This window comes from Pteronotus mesoamericanus, unplaced genomic scaffold (genome assembly GCF_021234165.1).
Source record: "Pteronotus mesoamericanus isolate MK-2021 breed Mesoamerican mustached bat unplaced genomic scaffold, CSHL_Meso_final scaffold_54, whole genome shotgun sequence".
NCBI classification, from domain to species: Eukaryota; Metazoa; Chordata; class Mammalia; order Chiroptera; family Mormoopidae; genus Pteronotus; species Pteronotus mesoamericanus.
In genome coordinates, this window is record NW_026555321.1 from 20567207 (window position 1) to 20585801 (window position 18595).

The following is an 18595-nucleotide window of genomic DNA, read 5'->3' on the forward strand; positions in this document are numbered from 1 at the left end:
CCCACTCACCCACTCTCCTCCCATCTGGCAACCATCAAAATGTTCTCTGTGACTATGAGTCTGTTTCTAGTCTGCTTGTTAATTTATTTTGTTCTTTAGATTCCACATACAGGGTTGGGCAAACGTAAGTTTACAGTTAGCTGTTTGGAAAATAATAATGAATAATACAAGAATAAATTCTGTGTTTCACATTCTCACAAGTGGAAACTTACTTTTGCCCAACTTTGTATAAATGAAATCCTATGGCATTTGTCTTTTTCTGACTTATTTCACTCAGCACAATACACTCCAGGTCCATCCATGTTGTTGCAGATGGCAAGATTTTACTTTTTTTTTTTTTAATGACTATGCCATATTCTAGGTATGCAGCACTTCTTTATCCATTCATCCATTGATAGACACTTGGGTTGCTTCCATATCTGGGCTATTGTAAATAATCGTGCAATGAAAGTATGCATGCTTTTTTTTTTTTTTTGATTTAGTGTTTTGGGTGTCTTCAGATAAATACCCAGAAGTAGATTTGCTATGACTTTGTTTGTCTCATTGTATACAGCCTTCGTTTTAAAGTCTATTTTGTCTGGTATAAGTACTGTTACCCCAGCTTTGGTTTTCATTTCCATTTTCATGAAATATCTTTTTTCATCCCTTTACTTTCAGTCTGTGTGTCTTACATCTGCAGTCTCTTTTTGACAGCCTATGTAAGCTTCTTGTTTTGTTTTCCATTCAGCTACCCTATGCCTTTTGATGGGAGCATTTAATCCATTTGCATTTAAAGTAATTATTGATAGATATGTACTTATTGCCATTTTATTACTTATATTTTTTATCTTCTCTGTTCTTCTTAAAGAAGACCCTTTAACATTTCTTATAATACTGGTTTGATGGTGATGAACTCTTTAGCTTTTTCTTGTCTGGGAAGCTCATCTGTCCTTTGATTCTAAATGATAGCTTTGCTGGGTAATCTAGGTTGTAGGTCCTTGCTTTTCATCACTTTGAGTATTTCATGCCAGTCCGTCTAACCTGCAAAGCTTCTGTTGAGGAATCAGCTGACAGTCTTATGGGAGCTCCTTCTTAGGTAACTAACTGAGTTGTTTTGCTGCTTTTAAGATTCTCTCTTTGTCTTTCATCTTTGGCATTTTAATTATGATGTGTCTTGGTGTGGGCCTCTTTGGGTTTATTTTGTTTGGGACTCTCTATTTTTCTGGACTTGTATTTCTATTTTTTTCCCCATCAGGTTAGGGAAGTTTTCTATTGTCATTTTTTAAATTAGGTTTTTAATTTCTTGCAGTCTCTCTTCTCCTTTTGGCACCTCCATGATATGCTTGATGTTGTCCCTTAAACTATCCTCACATTTTTGCATTTTTTTTCTTCCTGATGTTCTGATTGGGTGTTTTTCTGCCTCCTTATCTTCCAAATAGCTGCTTTGATCCTCTGCTTTGTCTACTCTACTGTTGATTTCCTGTAATATATTTTTCATTTCACTTATTTTATTCATAATTTCTGACTGGTTCTTTATGTTTTCTATCAGCATTTTAATGTTTCCTATCTCTTTTTTGATGTTCCTACTAAGTTCATCTACTCTTCCCCTAAGTTCATTGAGCATCCTTATAACCAGTGTTTCGAACTCTGCATCTTGTCTTTGTTTTATTTAGTTCTTTTTCTGGAGTACTGTTCTTTCCTTTGGGACACACTCCTTTGTTCCCTCATTTTGGCAGCCTCTGTGTTTGTTTCTGTGTATTAGATAGAGCTGCTGTATCTCCCAGTCTTGGTAGAATGGCCTGACGTGGCACAGCCTTCCTGGTCACCTGAGCGGCATGCTCCTGGTATGCACCTTCCAGTTGTAGTTGAGCCTTGATTATTGTTCGCTTGTCAATGGGAAGGATTTACCCCCAGGCCAATCAGCTGAGAGGATTAGTTGCACCACACTGGAGCAGCTGCTATGTAGGGGCTGACTCCACAGAGAGGACTCACTTCAGCAGGGCTCTGATGCCCAGTGAATCCCCGCCTTGAGTGTTTTGTCTGTGGAGGTAATTGGGCGGTGTTCTGGCATTGTCTGAAGCTGTCCACTGGTGCACTCGCTCTTGGTTGTCTTGGGAGGTGCAGGCCACGGTAGCCACTTGCCTGTGCCTTGCACAGGCCACCCAGCATGAGCTACAAAGCAATCTGCAGATAGCTGCTACTTGTGCTGGGCTTGGAGGTGCCCAGAAGAGGCCCAGCTGCAAACCAAGGCCGGCTTCTGCTAGTGCCAGACTTGGGCCACTTAGCAAGGGTATGGGCATGCTCAGCCCAGATGCTGCTTGTTTGGGGTTTATGGCTCTTTAAGAGGTTTTAGAAAAGTCCCCAGCATGAGCAAAGACAGTCTGTTTGCTTGGAAAAGCCATTGGAAAGGCTTGGATGGGGCTGCAAGTTGCCATTCATTCATACTTTTATTGGATGCCTAATGGAGGTCAGGTATGGTTCCAGGGACTGTGGAGACCCGAATACACAACACATGTGAAATAAGTGACTATAGGAAGGGAAAAGAGAGGTTTTACTCTAGCAAGCAGACAGGCTGTAACTAAGTAGGTAAGAGATGTCAAGTGATTAGTGCTATGAAAAAAGAATGGCAGGTACACAGATGGAACATGGCAAAGCATGCTGTGCTCTTTTAGAGCAAGGACTCGAGGACCCTTTGGTCAGATGAGTTTCGATCAGACTTCTGGAAATCTCAGGGTAGACCGTTTCTGATTGGCCTGGCCCCCTTTCTTTCTTGGGGGAGGGATATTCAAGTGTCAGTGAAAAGAGTGAAGCAGGGACAGTGCTACCTGGCTTGATTGAAGCCAGGCATTTGTTCACAGGAGACATTTTCTTAAATACATTTCACTTTATAAAATCCTTTATTTAAGATCTCTGATTTAAATTCCTTCAGAAGCCTGGGTAAAAAGTATACTCCTTCTGAACTTCCCAAAAGCTTAATTAAAGAAGAATGAGAAAAGTGGGTTTTTTTTTGCAAGCTTTATGCAACCAATTAAAGGATGTAAATGCTGCTCTTGGATTTCGCTGCTTTTCACCCACTTCAGTTCTCTTGGACGAAATATGAGCAGCCTGTGACATGTAAACAGGCCACAACTGTGGGAAGCGCTGGGGTGATATGGACCTTGGGAAACGTTTGTAAATAACCAGAGTGATGAGGAAATCAGCTCCTTCTTGATCAGCTGGACTTCCGGTTGTGTGTTAAAATGTCAGCCACCTCAAATACCAAACAGGTCCCCCTGGACAAGCACTGCCAGGCCTTCTGTGACCGCTTCGTACAGAGCCCTGTGGTAACTCCCCTGGGGGCCCTCACACGGCCGCTCCCCCTGCGGCTGCCCACCCGCAGGTCCTGGACGTGAAGCGCGGGCAGCCGAGTCCTCCCCTTCCCTCCGCGTGGCCACCACAAAGAGCAACTCCTATTTCAGGCATGCGCGGTGGGGTGGAGCGAAGCGCACTCTGAGGGAATCCACGGCTGTTGGGAGTGAATCGCTGCTGGTTTCTCCGATCAAAGAGCGCGGCCGGGACCCTGCTACGGGATTCACACACATACCTCAGAATGCCGGGTCTAAGTTGTAGATTTTATCGACACAAATTTCCTGAGGTGGAAGATGCAGTGATGGTGAATGTAAGAGCCGTTGCTGAAATGCGGGCGTACCCGTGAGCCTGCTGCAGTGCAACAATGCCAAAGAGGCACGATTCTTCTTCGTGAGTTGTCTGGAAGGCGTACTCGTTCCGTAAACAAACTCCTCCGAATTGGCAGGAATGAATGTGTGGTTGTCATTAGAGTGGACACAGAAAAAGGATACACTGATTTGCCAAAAAGAAGAGTTTCTGCAGAAGAAGCAATAAAATATGAAGATAATTTCACCAAATCCAAAACTGCTTGCAGCATTCGTCACGTTGCTGAGGTGTTGGAGAACGCCAAGGATGAGCCGCGGGAAAGCCTGCTCCAGAGGGCTGCTTGGGACCTTGACGACAAGTACAAGCGACCCGGATATGGTGCCTATGATGCATTTAAGTATGCAGGCTCAGACCCATCTATTTAGGATAGTTTAGATTTGAATGAAGATGAACAGTACTTGTTAACACTATTAACAGGCGTTTGACCCCACAGGCTGTCAAAATTCAAGCAGATATTGAAGTGGCTTGTTATAGTTACGAAGGCATGGATGCTGTAAAAGAGGCCCTGAGAGCAGGTTTGAATTGTTTCACAGAAACTGTGCCCATCAAGCTTAATCTCCCAGCTCCTCCCCAGTATGTGAAGACTACAAACCCTGGAGAGGAGGAGAGGACAGAAGGTCTCTTCGACCTCAAACTATGGCTGTTATTAAAGAAAACATTGAAGAAAAGAGGAGTGTCTTTAATATTCAGATGGAGCCCAAAGTGGTCACAAATTCAGATATACCAAACTTGCAAGGCAGTGGGAAAGGCTTGAGAGAGAAAATGCAGAAGTGAATGGAGATGATGGTGCAGAAGAAATGGAAGCCAAAGCTGAAGATTAATGTTGTGGGAAACAAGAGTCCAGTTTAAGGAACACAAAACAGCCCCTCTGGCTATAAACCCTAGACTTAAAAGTTTTCCAGTATTGAAAACTTCAAAGTTGAATATTTTTTATTTCCAAGTATTTAAATGTTCTAACAGACCAAAATGTGAAATGCCCTCCTGAAATGTCAGTTGTTTTCACACAGTAGCTCCAACACATTGAACACTTTTAAGCAAACAGTCATAAAATTGGGTTTTCCATTTCTGATGTGTCCAGATTGACGCCCCTTTGTAGCTCAGTGGCTCCGTCTAACTTACCAGGGGCACTCAAAGCAAATAGTCCCAACCTTTCTATATAAATGTATCAAGCAAACATTAAATAAATTTCTGGGATATTAAAAAAAAAGGAGCAACTTATTATTTTAAAACTATGTGGTTTCCAATGTCTGGCAAACTTGCCGACTGTCCCTGGAGGACTGCTGCATAGTGACACCCAGTGACAGCCTGAGGAGCCCCTAGAAATGGCTCTGAAGCTCCCACATTTACACTCAGTCACTGTGATGGAGGCGCAGGGTCCCTTGATCTTATTTTATGCTTTGCAGACTGGAATTTTCCCTTTCAAACCAAACCTTACTGTTCTTTATAACATTTTATCTGAATAAATTAAAGAGTAGGGGAGAGAAGTGAGTGTGGATCACATGGAGCAACTTGCCTTAGGGACAGGTGTGTACATGGCATAGATAAAAATAGATTAATTTGAAACAAGTTAACCACCAATTTAGCCAGTTTTCCTCAAAGACAGAGGAAATAATTATCACAAAACTGTAAGTAGCAGATATAATCTTTAATTCTAATTGTTCAGAAACAATCCTGATACCTTCTAAGTCACAACTTTTAAAACTAGTAATAGGGTTAAATAGCTTGGGTTAAGATTTTGTCCATGTTAAATAAGGCTACCTTTTAAAGTACTTAATTGTGGTTCACAAATATCAAGGTGTGTCTACATGGCTTTCGTGATTGTCACAACAAACCCTCAACAGGTAGGGGTCTCTGGGTTTAAAAGTTCATTCCAACGTGTAGAAATAAAAACAAGGTGCCCAGAGGTTAGGGCTCAAAGACAAATGTTTCAGAAGCCCACCCGACACATGAGAAATCGGAACCCAAGTCTCTGTCCCATGTCTGCTCCCCATAACCCCTCCAAGATGTTTAAATAATGATTGAAATAATCTCCGGACATCAATAAATTCATGTGATATGTAAGCTTTCTAATAAAACAGTTTTATAGTTTTTAGAATAAAATTACTTTATTTGAAAATTTAAAAATTTACCAGTTACTATTCCAATGGCTTCCACATTAAAAAGGTAACAAGATGTAAAATTAATTTAAATATACTTTATTTAATTCAGTATATCCAAATTTTATCATTTCAACATGTAATCAATATTTAAAAGTATTAATATTAATAAAAATATTCTTTTTTTAATATTAAGCCTTCAAAATCTGATGTGTCTTTTACACTCTAATTCTTAGTTCAGATGCTAAATTTTCATTCAAAATCCTTGCTCTGTATTTAGATTTCATAAGGTTGACATTTGGAGAGGCCAATTCATACACCCAAGTTATTCCAAGCATACTTAAAATTTTCCAGTAACTGAGTTAAGAATTAATTTAAATAAACTTTTTTTTTTTAAATAAAAAATCACTTCCTCAGTTGCACTAGCCAGTCCAAGTGCTCAAGAGTGACAGGGGGCCAGCGGCTGCTGCGCTGAACCGAGCTGTCTGAGAGCCTTGGGAGTTTGCTCTTCGCACAGCGGTGTCACTCTTAACAGGACAGCACTTGGGGCAGACATTGTTCCATCTCTCTCCGAATTAAATAACTTTCCTGTAGCTTAAATTATCCACTGTCTCATCAACATATTATAATTAAACTTTTCTTAATTACGCTTTCTCATGATATGCCACATTTTCTAGTGAACTTTAAACTGCATTTTTATATTTAAACTGCAGGTTTTATATATAAATGCTTCCCCTTGAATTATGAAGAAGCTTATAATGGCATGAACTGGAAAATGACCCAGTCAGCCATGCTTCTTTCTCCAATGCAGACATTACTACAAAGTGTTAAACGAGCCCTGAAGCAAGTGTTAAGTAGATCGTCCTCTATTTTTTACAGAGTAATGGTTAAACATTCCTTTAATATTTAAGGAACAATCCACGACATTCAAAAAGTAAAAATATTTTTATGCCTATGCTTTAGCTCTCCAGTTTACCTTGTTATCTCTTTACTAGTTGAGTGTTTAAAAAGTAAATGCTAAACACTTAGGTATTACAGTGAATGACAATAGCTATAGAATTTCTTTTTTTTTTCCTTTAGATTTTTAAAAGATTTTTTTATTTTATTTTTTTCATTGAATTTATTTTCTTTATTTTTTCAAATACATTTGTCTCTGCCTTCCCCCTACCACCTTCCCCTGCCCCTTCCCCCCTCCCTCCCTCAATCCTTCCCCTTTGATTTTGTAACTTAATTAAACTTGTGTGACTTTATAAACCTTGAGATTATAAAACCCACCACAGAGATGCCCAAATCTTTGCCAAAAGTGAGTAATTAATCCTGCGCTCAAACTGCTACAAAAGCCGAATGAGAGGCCAGTGCTGCAGCCCATGCCATTTGTCTGCAGGGGAGAGGGTGTCGCCTCCTCACATCCTGGCCCTCACGCCCCTGGCCTGGTCCTCAAGCTCTAGCTTGGCGACTGCCAAGAGGTGGACTTCGTCCGGTCCGTCTGCTAAGCGCAAAGTCCGCATGAAGGCATACCTGGGAAAACACGAGGGACAGGGAGGGCAGGAGTTACCACAGGAGCCTGGGACCTTAACGTCGGTCACTTTGATTCTAAGTCAAACTATTCATTTCTGAAATCTGGAAATGATTTAAAAAAAAAGAGCACAGGGTTAAGTCAAGAAGCCCAAGGACTTCTGAAATGCCGTGTCCAAGTGGTGCAGTGCGATGGGCTTATCTCAGGCTTGGGTTGCTGGAAGTTACTGGAAGTTGCTATAGCACTAAGATCTCATAGGTAAACTGCAAGCAGTGAAGTATAAATATATAATACTTACATACTAAACACACATAGTACTATGTATTTAGCTCTTTCTTACGGTTAAAAATTAATGGGCGAACTGATGGGGCGCCTCCCTGGGGGAGAGGGGGTGGCAGTGGAGGCGAGTATTCCTTCCTGACCCCCGTGCCCCGGATCTGGGCACGGGAGGGTCACCGGCCTGCACTGCTGCACACTGGGCTGCGGTTTCACTGTGGAGGCTGAAGCATCCTAAGAATATGCCTCAGCCTGGCCCTGGGCTCCCTTTGGCTGCCTCTGCCCTCTCCTTCCCTTCCTGATTCAGGGTGAACCCCCTTGCTGTTTCTTCTACCCAGAAACCCCAATGTGAAAGGTAACATATTTGAGTGAAGTGGCCATTGCAGTCACAAGAGCTTTATATCAAAGCACCAATATTATCGTTGAACCTTGAGCAATGCGGGGGTTGGGGCGCTGACCTCCTGCACAGCTGAAAATCTGTCTACAACTAGTACTTGATTTAGCCTTCAATTACACTTTAAAGTAAATTAGTACCTCTATTTTCTTAAACAATTAGGGGCAAGGCACCTGTAGATTTATAACTCCAAGGCAATCAAATGTAGATGGCTATTAAATAACATCTACTCACATGTTAGCCAGAGGGTAATCCTGGGAAACGCCTGCCCCTCCGCACACTTGGATGGCCCGGTCAATAATTGTGCAGATGGCCCGAGGGGCAGCCACTTTAACCATTGCAATCTACAAAAGCAAGATAGGAAAAGAATGTTCCTTTCTTCCACAATACACCACGTGGCAGAATTTGATATAATCTGTATTTTCTCTGTGAACTCTAACAAGGGAACTTTTCCACATGCATTCACCACTAAAACAGGATTTCTGATGAAAGCCAACAAAGAGATCCGCTGTAAGGCAGCCAGTGGCCATATTTCAGTCAATACAGACCTTCTGGAAAGAGATATCTCTTCCAAGTCACATTTTATAGATTTATGACTTGCCTTGTTTCCGAAAGAATTTCAGGCAGCTGATAAGTTACATTTATTACCTTAGGGATCATAAAAAGTGTTCAAGAATTTTCAATAATCAATTTTCTCCCAGCAATTATATTTGCTTTTATAATTAAGCGATCATGTTTTTTCCATATAAGCCAGAAACATAAGGTGGCAGAGGACAAGAAATTTTATGAAACATTTACTGTGCGGCAACACAGCGCTGTACAGTCTATATCATCTGGGTCATTCTTCACTAGAACCCTAGGCTTTGGGTGGAAGGGTTAGATACTTTGCCCAAGGCCACAAAACTGACAGAAAGTGACATACTGGGTACAATTCCAAGTCTGTATAAAGTTGAGGATTTCCCTATTCCCTGTTGCGGCACCCAAAGAATGCTGAAGATATTTTGCATCTTGAAAATCATTTTCTAAAGCAGCTCAGTGAAAGGAAAGCTAGCAAGCAACATACATTTGTAATCTTTAAACCAAAAACCACATGGAGGCTTCCAATGTTCTCAACGCCATCAAAGTGCCATAAATCTGATGTGCCCTTTGGAAGGGACTCTGGAGAAGGCTCGAGAGGTGGCGGTACAAGGGGCCTCACCTCCTTCCTAGCGCGAGTGCTGCCCAGAGTGTCAAAGCTGTGGGCGGCTTTCAGGGTCAGCAAGCGGACCTCTTCAATGGCAATGCGACTTTCAGCAATCCAGTGGGCCACAGCCTCCTGCAGGGGTCAAAGGACAGCCAAAAGGCGGAGGTGAGCTGAAAGGGGGAGATGTCTTACGTCACCTGTAACGTGGCCTTGTAGTTTGGTGGAAACACTCTAGTCCAAGGACTGTTCCCAAGCCTTACTCTATATGTTTTTAAGTGGAAGAGTGTTTTTCATTTGATACTTCACTAGCTGTAGGACCATCAGGTTACCTATATCACCTTTAGTGTGACTTTGGTGGTTGTGGCTTTTGAGGAATTAAGTCTATTGCACCTAACTTGTCAAATTTATGTGCTCTGCACACATGCCCAGCTCGGGAGTGACGGAGACTCTACTCTGGCCTCAGCTCCAAGCCCGTTCTCCCCTTTGCCCGACAGCTCTGCATTGTGGTTCACGAGCACTGACACAGGCTAAGAAAATGGTACTTCCAGCGACTTATACACCAGGAAAGTAGAAAAGAGGTACTTTACCCTATTTTTCTTGCTAAGTGCAACTAAAAACCTTGGCGTCATCTATAAAACAAACCTAAGAGGACTCCAAAAGGTGGAGAGAAGGTGGCAGTCTTACTAGGGACTTCCAGACTACAGGAACAATTTGATGGTGACTTCCCTGGGTTTTCTTTTTGCCTCACATATCTTGGACTTGGAGCTGAAGGAGCCGGCAACCTAGAATTGCCAATGAACACAAAGAATTATGGGGAAAAAAAAAAAAAACAGCCCAAGAAAAGCATACCCTCTTCAGATGAAGGATTGGGTAGGGGCAGCCTAGCAAGAAAGAAAACTTATACAGAATAATCACTCTACCCAAGCAAACGCCACAGGAAAACCTTCAGCCCTGCCCCTACTCATGCCAGCACAGACTTCCACCCGCATCAGCGCTACAGTGAGGTGCCTCAGCGCCCGTGCCAGGGTCGTATCTGAATGCCCAGTAAGGAGCTGGGCAGCAACAAGCTCCATTCTCCCTGCGGTGTCCCTGGACTTCCACCTCGCCCCCTTCAAACAAGCCACCAGTTGTGGATTTCCTTTCGATGGCTGTAAAACTGGGTGATTGCAATTTCATGAACAGACCCCAAATGCATTTACTTCTTAGCTTCAGAATAAAGGAAGGTGTTTTCAGCTGGGTCTCTACAGATCCTAGGTTTGCTGCAAAGTATGAAGTGGGTAGAAACTGAGCGCTCTAAGGAGCTAGCAGATTATTTATTAAGACAGAACCTTGATATATAGCTGTTAGTCTTATTGCCTGGAAAAATTGCAAGGCAGCTGGAAGGAGTCTCCAAATTCAGGGAAAAGGAATGTTACTTTCACAAATTGGTGGGGGGAAAAAAAAAGCTGGCCCAGATTTTTGTTTATGATGTGCGTACACATCTTTTTTTACTTCTGCCAGATCCTTTTCTTTGTGCCAAATGCAAGACGTTTCCAGTGAAGGGAGTCATATTTTTGAAAAGCCCAGGCTTGTTCTGCTTGATACATGAGTATGAAAAAGCAGGAGGGAAATTTCCCTTTAATGAAGGATTAAAGGCTCTCTCATGAAAGCAGCGACGGAGCAGAGTGCTTGTGCATGTTCAAGATGCCTGCCCATCTGCCAGGCTGTGTTCCCTCCCCTCACCCTGCGCCAGGGGCTGGATGAGCCCTTGAAACGAGGAGCAAGGGGTGAGAGTCGATGCCTTGAGCAACATTTTCTCTCCTCCCCCAGTAGCTGTGGGGAGCTGTAGCCACAGCCCCCAAACTCACACCTGCTGACTGCCTCCCACAGAGCCCACCCAGAAGGGGCCCCGCCCTCGGTCTACCGAAGGGCTAGTGATCCCTCCGTGTGTGCCCGGCAGCAGGCTGCATTTTTCCACAAGAACACTGTTATAACCAAATCATAGATATGCTGAATAATAGTTTACAAAAAGTAAACATAGCCTTAGAAAGGTAAAGTAAAAAAAAAAAAATACACTGCAAAATTTTGTAAGATGGTCACAAGTGTACCTTACAAGGGGATCAATGTACTAAAATATACATGTCCAGCAAACACAAATACAATTTCATCATGACATGTTTGGCACTAATGTATTAGCAATTGTAAGTATTAAATATTTAATGATAATTTTTCTTGTTTTCTTAAAATTTAGAAGGGCTTTTGGGGGGATGATTTGGATATCCCACTTCTTAAAAAGTTTTCCAAGGAAGTCTCAAATGATAGCTGCTTCTCTCTTGATAAATGTTTTCTAATTTTGATTATATTGCCTACATGTAATGTTGTTCATTGTGCTCTGAACAACAGACTCAGTATGTAATCTATAGGTGAAATTAAAAAAATCATGAACATCCCACCCAATGCTGGTTTCATTTCTGCTCACGTTTCTGCAGGGAAGCAGTCCACTCTGTTTTTAGGTCTCTCTCCGTTCAGCGAGTGTTAGGCCATTTCCCTCTACCTTTATCCTTATCCGTCCTAATTCCTTCCAGAAAGCCCAGAGACAAAGCAACCCTGCTCCTGTATGACAGCCCTCACATGTCCACATCCCAGTGTACCAGGCTCTCCAGAGAATGAGTCTGAGAAAGTCAAGGAACTGTTCACATTCCGTGTGCCGAGGTGCTGAAGCACGTTAGGAGTTATTTAATATTTCACAAGTAGCTATCTCTCATCAGACTCTATTTAAATACAGATGTACATATACTTTGGGGAAAAGAATCGCCTTGTTTATGTAGAGGAAATCTCTCTCTGACCAAGGAATGCTGTTTTGATTCAGGGCTAGTGTAATGTGTTGCACTATGATAAGCTGAAATAAATAATTATGCTTACATGTGAATACAGTTTCTTCTTAAAGGCCACCCTTTGTGTTGCCCGTTCACACATGATCTGCAAAGCACGTTCCGCCACACCTACTGCTCTCATGCAGTGATGGATCCTGCCAGGTCCGAGGCGGCCCTGGGCAATTTCCAATCCCCTCCCTTCACCTGTGAGAAAGAAAAGGCAACACGACAGTGACTGCAGCCCATGTATTGTGTTAGTCACACAAATCTTGAGAAAATGATGAGCTGCCTCAATACAAATGGCATTCTGTATTCTGATAGGAAAAAAAGTCAATTCTATCATCAGGTTCATTACAGCTTTACAGAACTTTTGATTTCTAAGTTTTTAAACCACCATCAGTAAACACTGTGATGAAATTTAAGAACTGTCCCTTGAACACTGACTATGCATAAGCTCTTTACTAACACTGCAATGGTTACAAAGGCAGGTGAGACACCGTCCCTACACTAGGGACGAGGGACAAGAATGCCAAGGATAAGGGATATGGAGAAGGACAAAGACAGCACAGGAGGATGAGGCTGCGACCTTAGGGCGGGGAAGGCACCTGGGCTTGTTGAGTGCACGGCATGAGGAACACCTGAAACAGGTGCCATTTGAGGTTCCCCGAAGGCTGGTAGGATTCCAGTAAGCAAGAGGGTGGGGTCATTCCAGAGAGAGTGTTCAAAGTTATTATGCTTCTAACATGTGCGAGACTTGAATTCAGAGAGGGCTGAGGTTCTCTGAAAACAAAGAGAGGCCTGAAGATCATGCTCTAGGAAAAAGTGTGTTGCTCTGAAGTATATAATTTGTTAGCTATGTGTTCAGTTGATATGCTAGAAAACCACAAGCAATGAAAAAAAACATTATTCTCTGCAAGAAGACCCACAAAATGGAAAAAAAAATGTTCCCTTGTAAATGGAATAAGAGGGAAAATGAAATTAAGGCAAACTTCCTATCTTTTCCATATTTAGGCTTGAAAATATTTTAATACACAATACTGTAGAATCATTTTTGCAAATTTATCTCACCTAGTATTAAGTTGGTGGCAGGAACTCGCACTTGATTAAAATGGATCTCAAAATGTCCTCCATGCAAATAATCTATCAAATAGAAAATAAAATTTTAAAGAGCAGAAGGAGTTCACCAAAAAGAGAGTCTCATATAATTAACCTACTGAAGTATAATCACTCAAAGAAAGTAGGGGTTAAATGCCTGGTATATCACAGACCTTCCCGGGTAGATCTGAGCCCTGAACCCCCAGCATCGCATAGCCCAGTAAACACATCAAATATTCAAGTCAGAAGAGATTTTAGAAATCATATCACCCATTTCGACCACATTCTCTGAAGCTGTAGAGCCTTTAAAATGGAAGATAGCTCCACAGCTCCGCTCAGACGATTTTATTACTGTTTTATTATTGCTGCTTCTTTGAAGTTTTTTTATAAAAAAGGGGCTTCCAAAGAAAACTTTGCTTGGGGTGGGGGGGGAGAAACGTTTCTATAGTTCAAAAGTTGAAAGTGAGTAATGTGATGTAAATTTCTTATTTTTTCATTGTAGAAACCAATGCCTGAGGATGTGAAGGGGCCTCTTGGAAGTACAAAGCAGGCTTGGGATCAGAGATGAATCACACGGTGGCCCTTCAGGAATGTGTGCTCCCAGCCTAGATTTGTTCACTACATGCCCAATCCTGAAAACGCTGGCATTTCACTGGAGCGGGGAACACATTCACATTTCTGTCCTCGTGGCACCCCTGTCTCCGCCAAGTTCTGGAGGTAATCTCATGCTCTCTCCACACCCTTTTCCTGTCAGAATAGACATTAGTAATCAATTTTCTCCACACTATTTCTTTTGGCCTTGGGCACAGGGACATGGAGAGATGCTGGTGAATTGGTCATAATGAAAATTCTAACACAGGCTCTGCAATGGAGGGTATTTGCAGCCAATCTCTGTTATAAACCCGTCTCAGGGGTCGTTCAGGCTGTTGGCCTGCAACCCCACTTCCCGTGTGCAATCTGCTTCGGTGAGCTTGTTCATCTCCCTTTTGTCAACGTTTAACCTGTGGGTATATTCGCTGCAGCATCCTACAGAGGGTGATCATGTCAAATGGCCTATAAAACTGCAAGCCTTACATCTGTTACTCAGACATTTTCACTAGCCATATTCAACAATAACGAGAAGACCAGGTCACCACAGAACCAGAAGGTCAATAAACTTCTGCAGCATCATCACCTGCTGTTTAATCACCATGTTATCAAATATACTTATTGACATGTTTGTAGTTATTTCCTCCCCTTGACCCCCATGTAAGCTCTACAAGAGCAGGGATCTTAGTCTACTGTTTTCACTAACGTATACTAAGCACTGAGAACAGTGTTCAGCACTCAGATTCTTGCTGAGCGAATGGCGGAGCTGCAGGGAAACCATGGGCACGAAGCTGACGTGGGTGGCAGGAAATAGAAGTGCCCTTGCTTCTTAGAAATTCCATGCACAGACAGAGGGTAAGAAACGTTTTGCATTCAAATCAGTCAGAACTCCTTGCTTATTAAGAGCCCTTATGGGTTGACCGATGAAGCAAGCTAAATGTGAATTTTATTGTGGATTGATTAGATTTAATTTTTCTGTGTATATTTCATTAATCCATTCTCCTGGATGACAGAGAGAAGACTGGCCATCAGAGTTGCTGTTCCTTGAATACAATCTGCCCTTTCCCAAAAGTAAACAAAATGAGGATAGGATGCTGCACCACCTCTATTTTTATTTGTTGGCATTTATATTAAGGCAGTTGTTAGGGCCAAAAGATTTCTAAGAACACATCTCATACATTAAAATACTACCTATTCCCTTCAGTAAAACTGCATACTCTAGTCTTCCTGCACAGTCAAGGTGACTGAGCACTTACCTACGTAGCCAAAAACTGACAAAGGCCTTATGACTTCTACTCCAGGTGTGTTGAGAGGAACAAGAATCATACTGTGTTGTTTGTGTCTGGTCAAAAGAAAAAGAGATGTTAGGAGAAGTCTGCTAAGTGGAAAAATAAAACATATTAGGCAGAATTGCAGTTATTTTTGTTGTTGTTATCATGTGATCACGTAAGCAATGCTATCTGGGATGGGGTGTGAAAAACACACATCAAACAAAGTGGCATGCAGGCTGGGATCCGAAACAGTAACAAGGATTGGAAAATATGTAAAAGTTATCTAACTGAGGTTTCTCATTGCTCAACAATGGGAACTGATATCCAGTGTTAAACATTTCAAGATTATTGCCTTTGCCTTAAACATCATTTAATTACAGACAGTTCTGAAAAATTTTGTCCTATAATCTGACCAAAAAAACTTGAGGATACACAGCAACACTTTAATACAGGAAATTCCACAGTGATGAATGTACAGCAACACTCCCTAAAATGTTGCCTAAATATAGCTTTAAGCAAAATAACTGTGAAATACAAATATATGACATTTAATATCGCAATATATCTTATATTATTATGATTTGTGAGCCCAAATGGTACATTTTAAGTAAATTAAGTGGGCAGAGAAAAAGACTGACTGGTAATCCTATGCAGATTTTCAGTCACAACTGTGTTATTACCTGGCTGCAGAGGTATCTTTAGTTCTTCCCAAAACAATCGCAATTTTGCACTTTGGATTACCAGCTCCTAAAACCAAGGGGAAAATGTGAAAAAAAAAATCATAATAGGAAATTTTTAGTCTGACATAATGCCCTAAAAATTCTAATCGTTCCAAGATTACCTCTGGCAAAAAAACAAATAAGAAAAACCCTTGATTTATTTTAAAAAAATAACACTTATGTACAAAACTGTATGTCGACTGAAGAAAAATGGCCCGGCAAGGCCAAGAATGGACTCCATCAATGAAAAAGGCTGCACAACAATGAGCAGGAGTCAAGCCATGAAGCAGCCATAACCCTTCAGACCAAAGGACAGCTCTGCTATTCTTGCCATGTCAGACCGCATACGCACTTCCTCCTATTCAGAGTTCATGCTGTTTGACACGGGGACAAGAAGGCATTAGAACTTATATGATATTTACTCCCCAAACAGTGGCTGAGAAACAGAACTAACTTCCCCAGCAGTGGAGCTGGGCAAGGTCAGCCTGCTGGCGTATCTCAGTCCCCAGCCCGGACCACACCGTTCGCCCTGGTGTGGGACAGGTGGCAACGGTGCGCTCCACAGATATGAGGCTCTCCTTCTGGCTACAGCAAACCTCGGTTCTCACTTGTTTAGGGGTAGAAATTTGAAAATATAGTTTTTCTCATTTTAAGGAACCTTTTATTACAGTTCAGAGGTCTATGGCCTTATTGCAAAAAAGTATATTTCATTTTTACCAGTAAATCTAAAAACCTGGTCCCACAAGGAAACTACCGCTTAAGTGGCTTTCTAATTACAAGGCAATAAACAACTGAGCCAGACTAAGTTAAACACACCTGTACAAACTCTTAAATTATCATACTTCTTCTAATTTCCTATAAAAAGTGGTTTCCAAAGATCTGAAGTGATATGATGATTCCAAGAGAAATGTTAGGAATGATGTCACATAGCTGAATGCTATAAAATCCCAGGAGTTTAAAAGGATAAACTGCATGGGACAAGTTAAAGGCCAATGCAGGGCTGTACTCAGTAAAATCCAGACTGGGAAATCTGTGAGACAAATAATCCCGTTTCTTAAACTATTAAATTGCAATAAAAGGAAAAAGTGCGGGTTGGGGTTTACAGATTAAAAATGACTTTAAAAGCATATCAACCAACAGCAATTTTTACACCTTATTTGGATCCTAATTCAATCACACAAACTAAAAAGTATTAATAATAATTATGAAACGATGAGAAATGTGAATACTTACTGGGTATGTAATGATACTGCAATAATTTTAGGTGTGCTAAGGGTACTCTGGTTACATTTTTAAAAGAGCCTTTATTGTTTATTGAGAAACATAACAAAATACCTGAAGGAAATGATGTGATATCTGGGATTTATTTCAAATAATATGGGGAGAGGAAGGAATGGGAATAGGGATGAAGCAGGATTGAATATGAGTTGAATATTGCTGTGTCTCAAAACTATTCAGAGTATTCCTAGGAGACTTAAATGTGTAGCGGAGATATGAAGGAGAAATATGCTGGCATGGTGAAATGTCTGGGGCCAGTCCCGTAACAGTGGACATGAAGAGCAGAAGATGACAGGGCCCAGAGGAAGCGAGGTGCCTTAACTGTAGCCTGACCGGGGACTGAGGAGAGGACGCAGAAAAGAATCAGTGCTAGAGGAAAAGATGATTAGGCAAGAAATAGAAAGCAAGGCAAGCAGGGGTTAAAAAGAATTGAAGAGTCAAGTTAGAGAGAACGAGTCTACTTTAATCCCTAGCACTTGCATTTGAAATTTTGAAACTGTACAGTTGAGTCTCTTGCGCTATAGAAAAAACAAATGAAATCGACTGCAAAACTATAGCTCTTGTCATATTTTCCATCTATTCAAGGGGATAAACAGAGAAAACCATACCATGGAAAGAGTCTACAATTTGCTAGAGTTCAGAAAGGAAAACTGAATTGATAGCTTTTTCTAAAACCAACTTGTAAAGATACAAGATGGCCAAAATTGTCTCCCATTGATGTAAAAATATAGAAGTACGATGAAGGTATAACCATAACAGAAAAAAAATACGCAAGGTGAGGCATAGGATTGGTGGTGTTGGTAGTCACCAACAGATGAGAGTTCCATAAATGTCTGGGACGCAGGTAGAGGCAAGCTGACCATGAAATGGACAGAGAAGTCAGAGGCTAGACAATGATGTAAGGAAGTGCAAAGGGAGAGGGTTCTGGCCCCGGAGTCAGAAGGGAAAACTGAGAAGTGAGGCTACAAAAGGGAGGTCAATCCCAGATTTGTAAGTGGGCAAGTGTATCAGGTGGCTCCCTCCCAGGTCAGTGCCTGATGGCCTGAGGAGGAAGGTCTGCCGTGTGTGACTGAAAACCTGAACAAAGTCATTCTGAGACTTGAAAGCGAGCTTCCCATCAGCTGACTCTGAAGCGAGTCCCAGCCCTGCCCCACCAAGCCTCCTGACGGAACTCCTGCTCAGGAGAGGCCCAGGGCTGGAAAAGGGCTCCCAGTTACTAACAAACGAGACCTTGACCAACTGCTCTTCCTTTTCGCTTAAGTAGGAACAGAAAACCAAGGATCTGCGGTATGTGAAGAGGGCTCACAGTGTTAAAGAGAGCAACTGTTCAAAATAAACTAAAAGAGACCCTAGAGGAACAAAATAAAGCAACAGAGAGAACTTAAACAAAACAAAACTGACCTAAACCAAACAACATAACCTCTAGTTAATGTAACCTGAGAGACCCAAATGTACTGCAGCCATAAAACCAGAAAAGGATGCTATGAAGCAGGAACAGCCAGAAAACAAGAAAATAAAAACTCTTAAAGATTAACCTATGATTGCTAAAACATAAAGTTTAATAGAATCGCTAAAAATCAAATCAGGAAAATTTCCATAAGCAAAGGAAAAAGTCAGATTAAAAACAGGGCAGC

The 18595-nt window shown here is 41.7% G+C and overlaps 1 protein-coding gene and 1 pseudogene across 1 annotated transcript in view; one reads left to right on the plus strand and one right to left on the minus strand.

Moving 5' to 3' along the window:
* Positions 1–3568: 3568 nt before the first annotated feature.
* Positions 3569–4514, plus strand: LOC129088016 (eukaryotic translation initiation factor 2 subunit 1-like; annotated as a pseudogene).
* Positions 4515–6361: 1847 nt separating this feature from the next.
* ACAD11 (acyl-CoA dehydrogenase family member 11) overlaps positions 6362–18595 on the minus strand; it is a 76320-nt gene continuing 64086 nt past the window's right edge. The window contains exons 14-20 of the mRNA XM_054595261.1: positions 15645–15711; positions 14950–15035; positions 13079–13150; positions 12060–12214; positions 9174–9290; positions 8210–8319; positions 6362–7307 (exon numbers count right to left, since the gene is read on the minus strand). Coding sequence (XP_054451236.1) covers positions 7193–7307; positions 8210–8319; positions 9174–9290; positions 12060–12214; positions 13079–13150; positions 14950–15035; positions 15645–15711 — 722 coding nt within the window. The 3' untranslated portion in view covers positions 6362–7192. The remainder of the gene's footprint in view (positions 7308–8209; positions 8320–9173; positions 9291–12059; positions 12215–13078; positions 13151–14949; positions 15036–15644; positions 15712–18595) is intronic.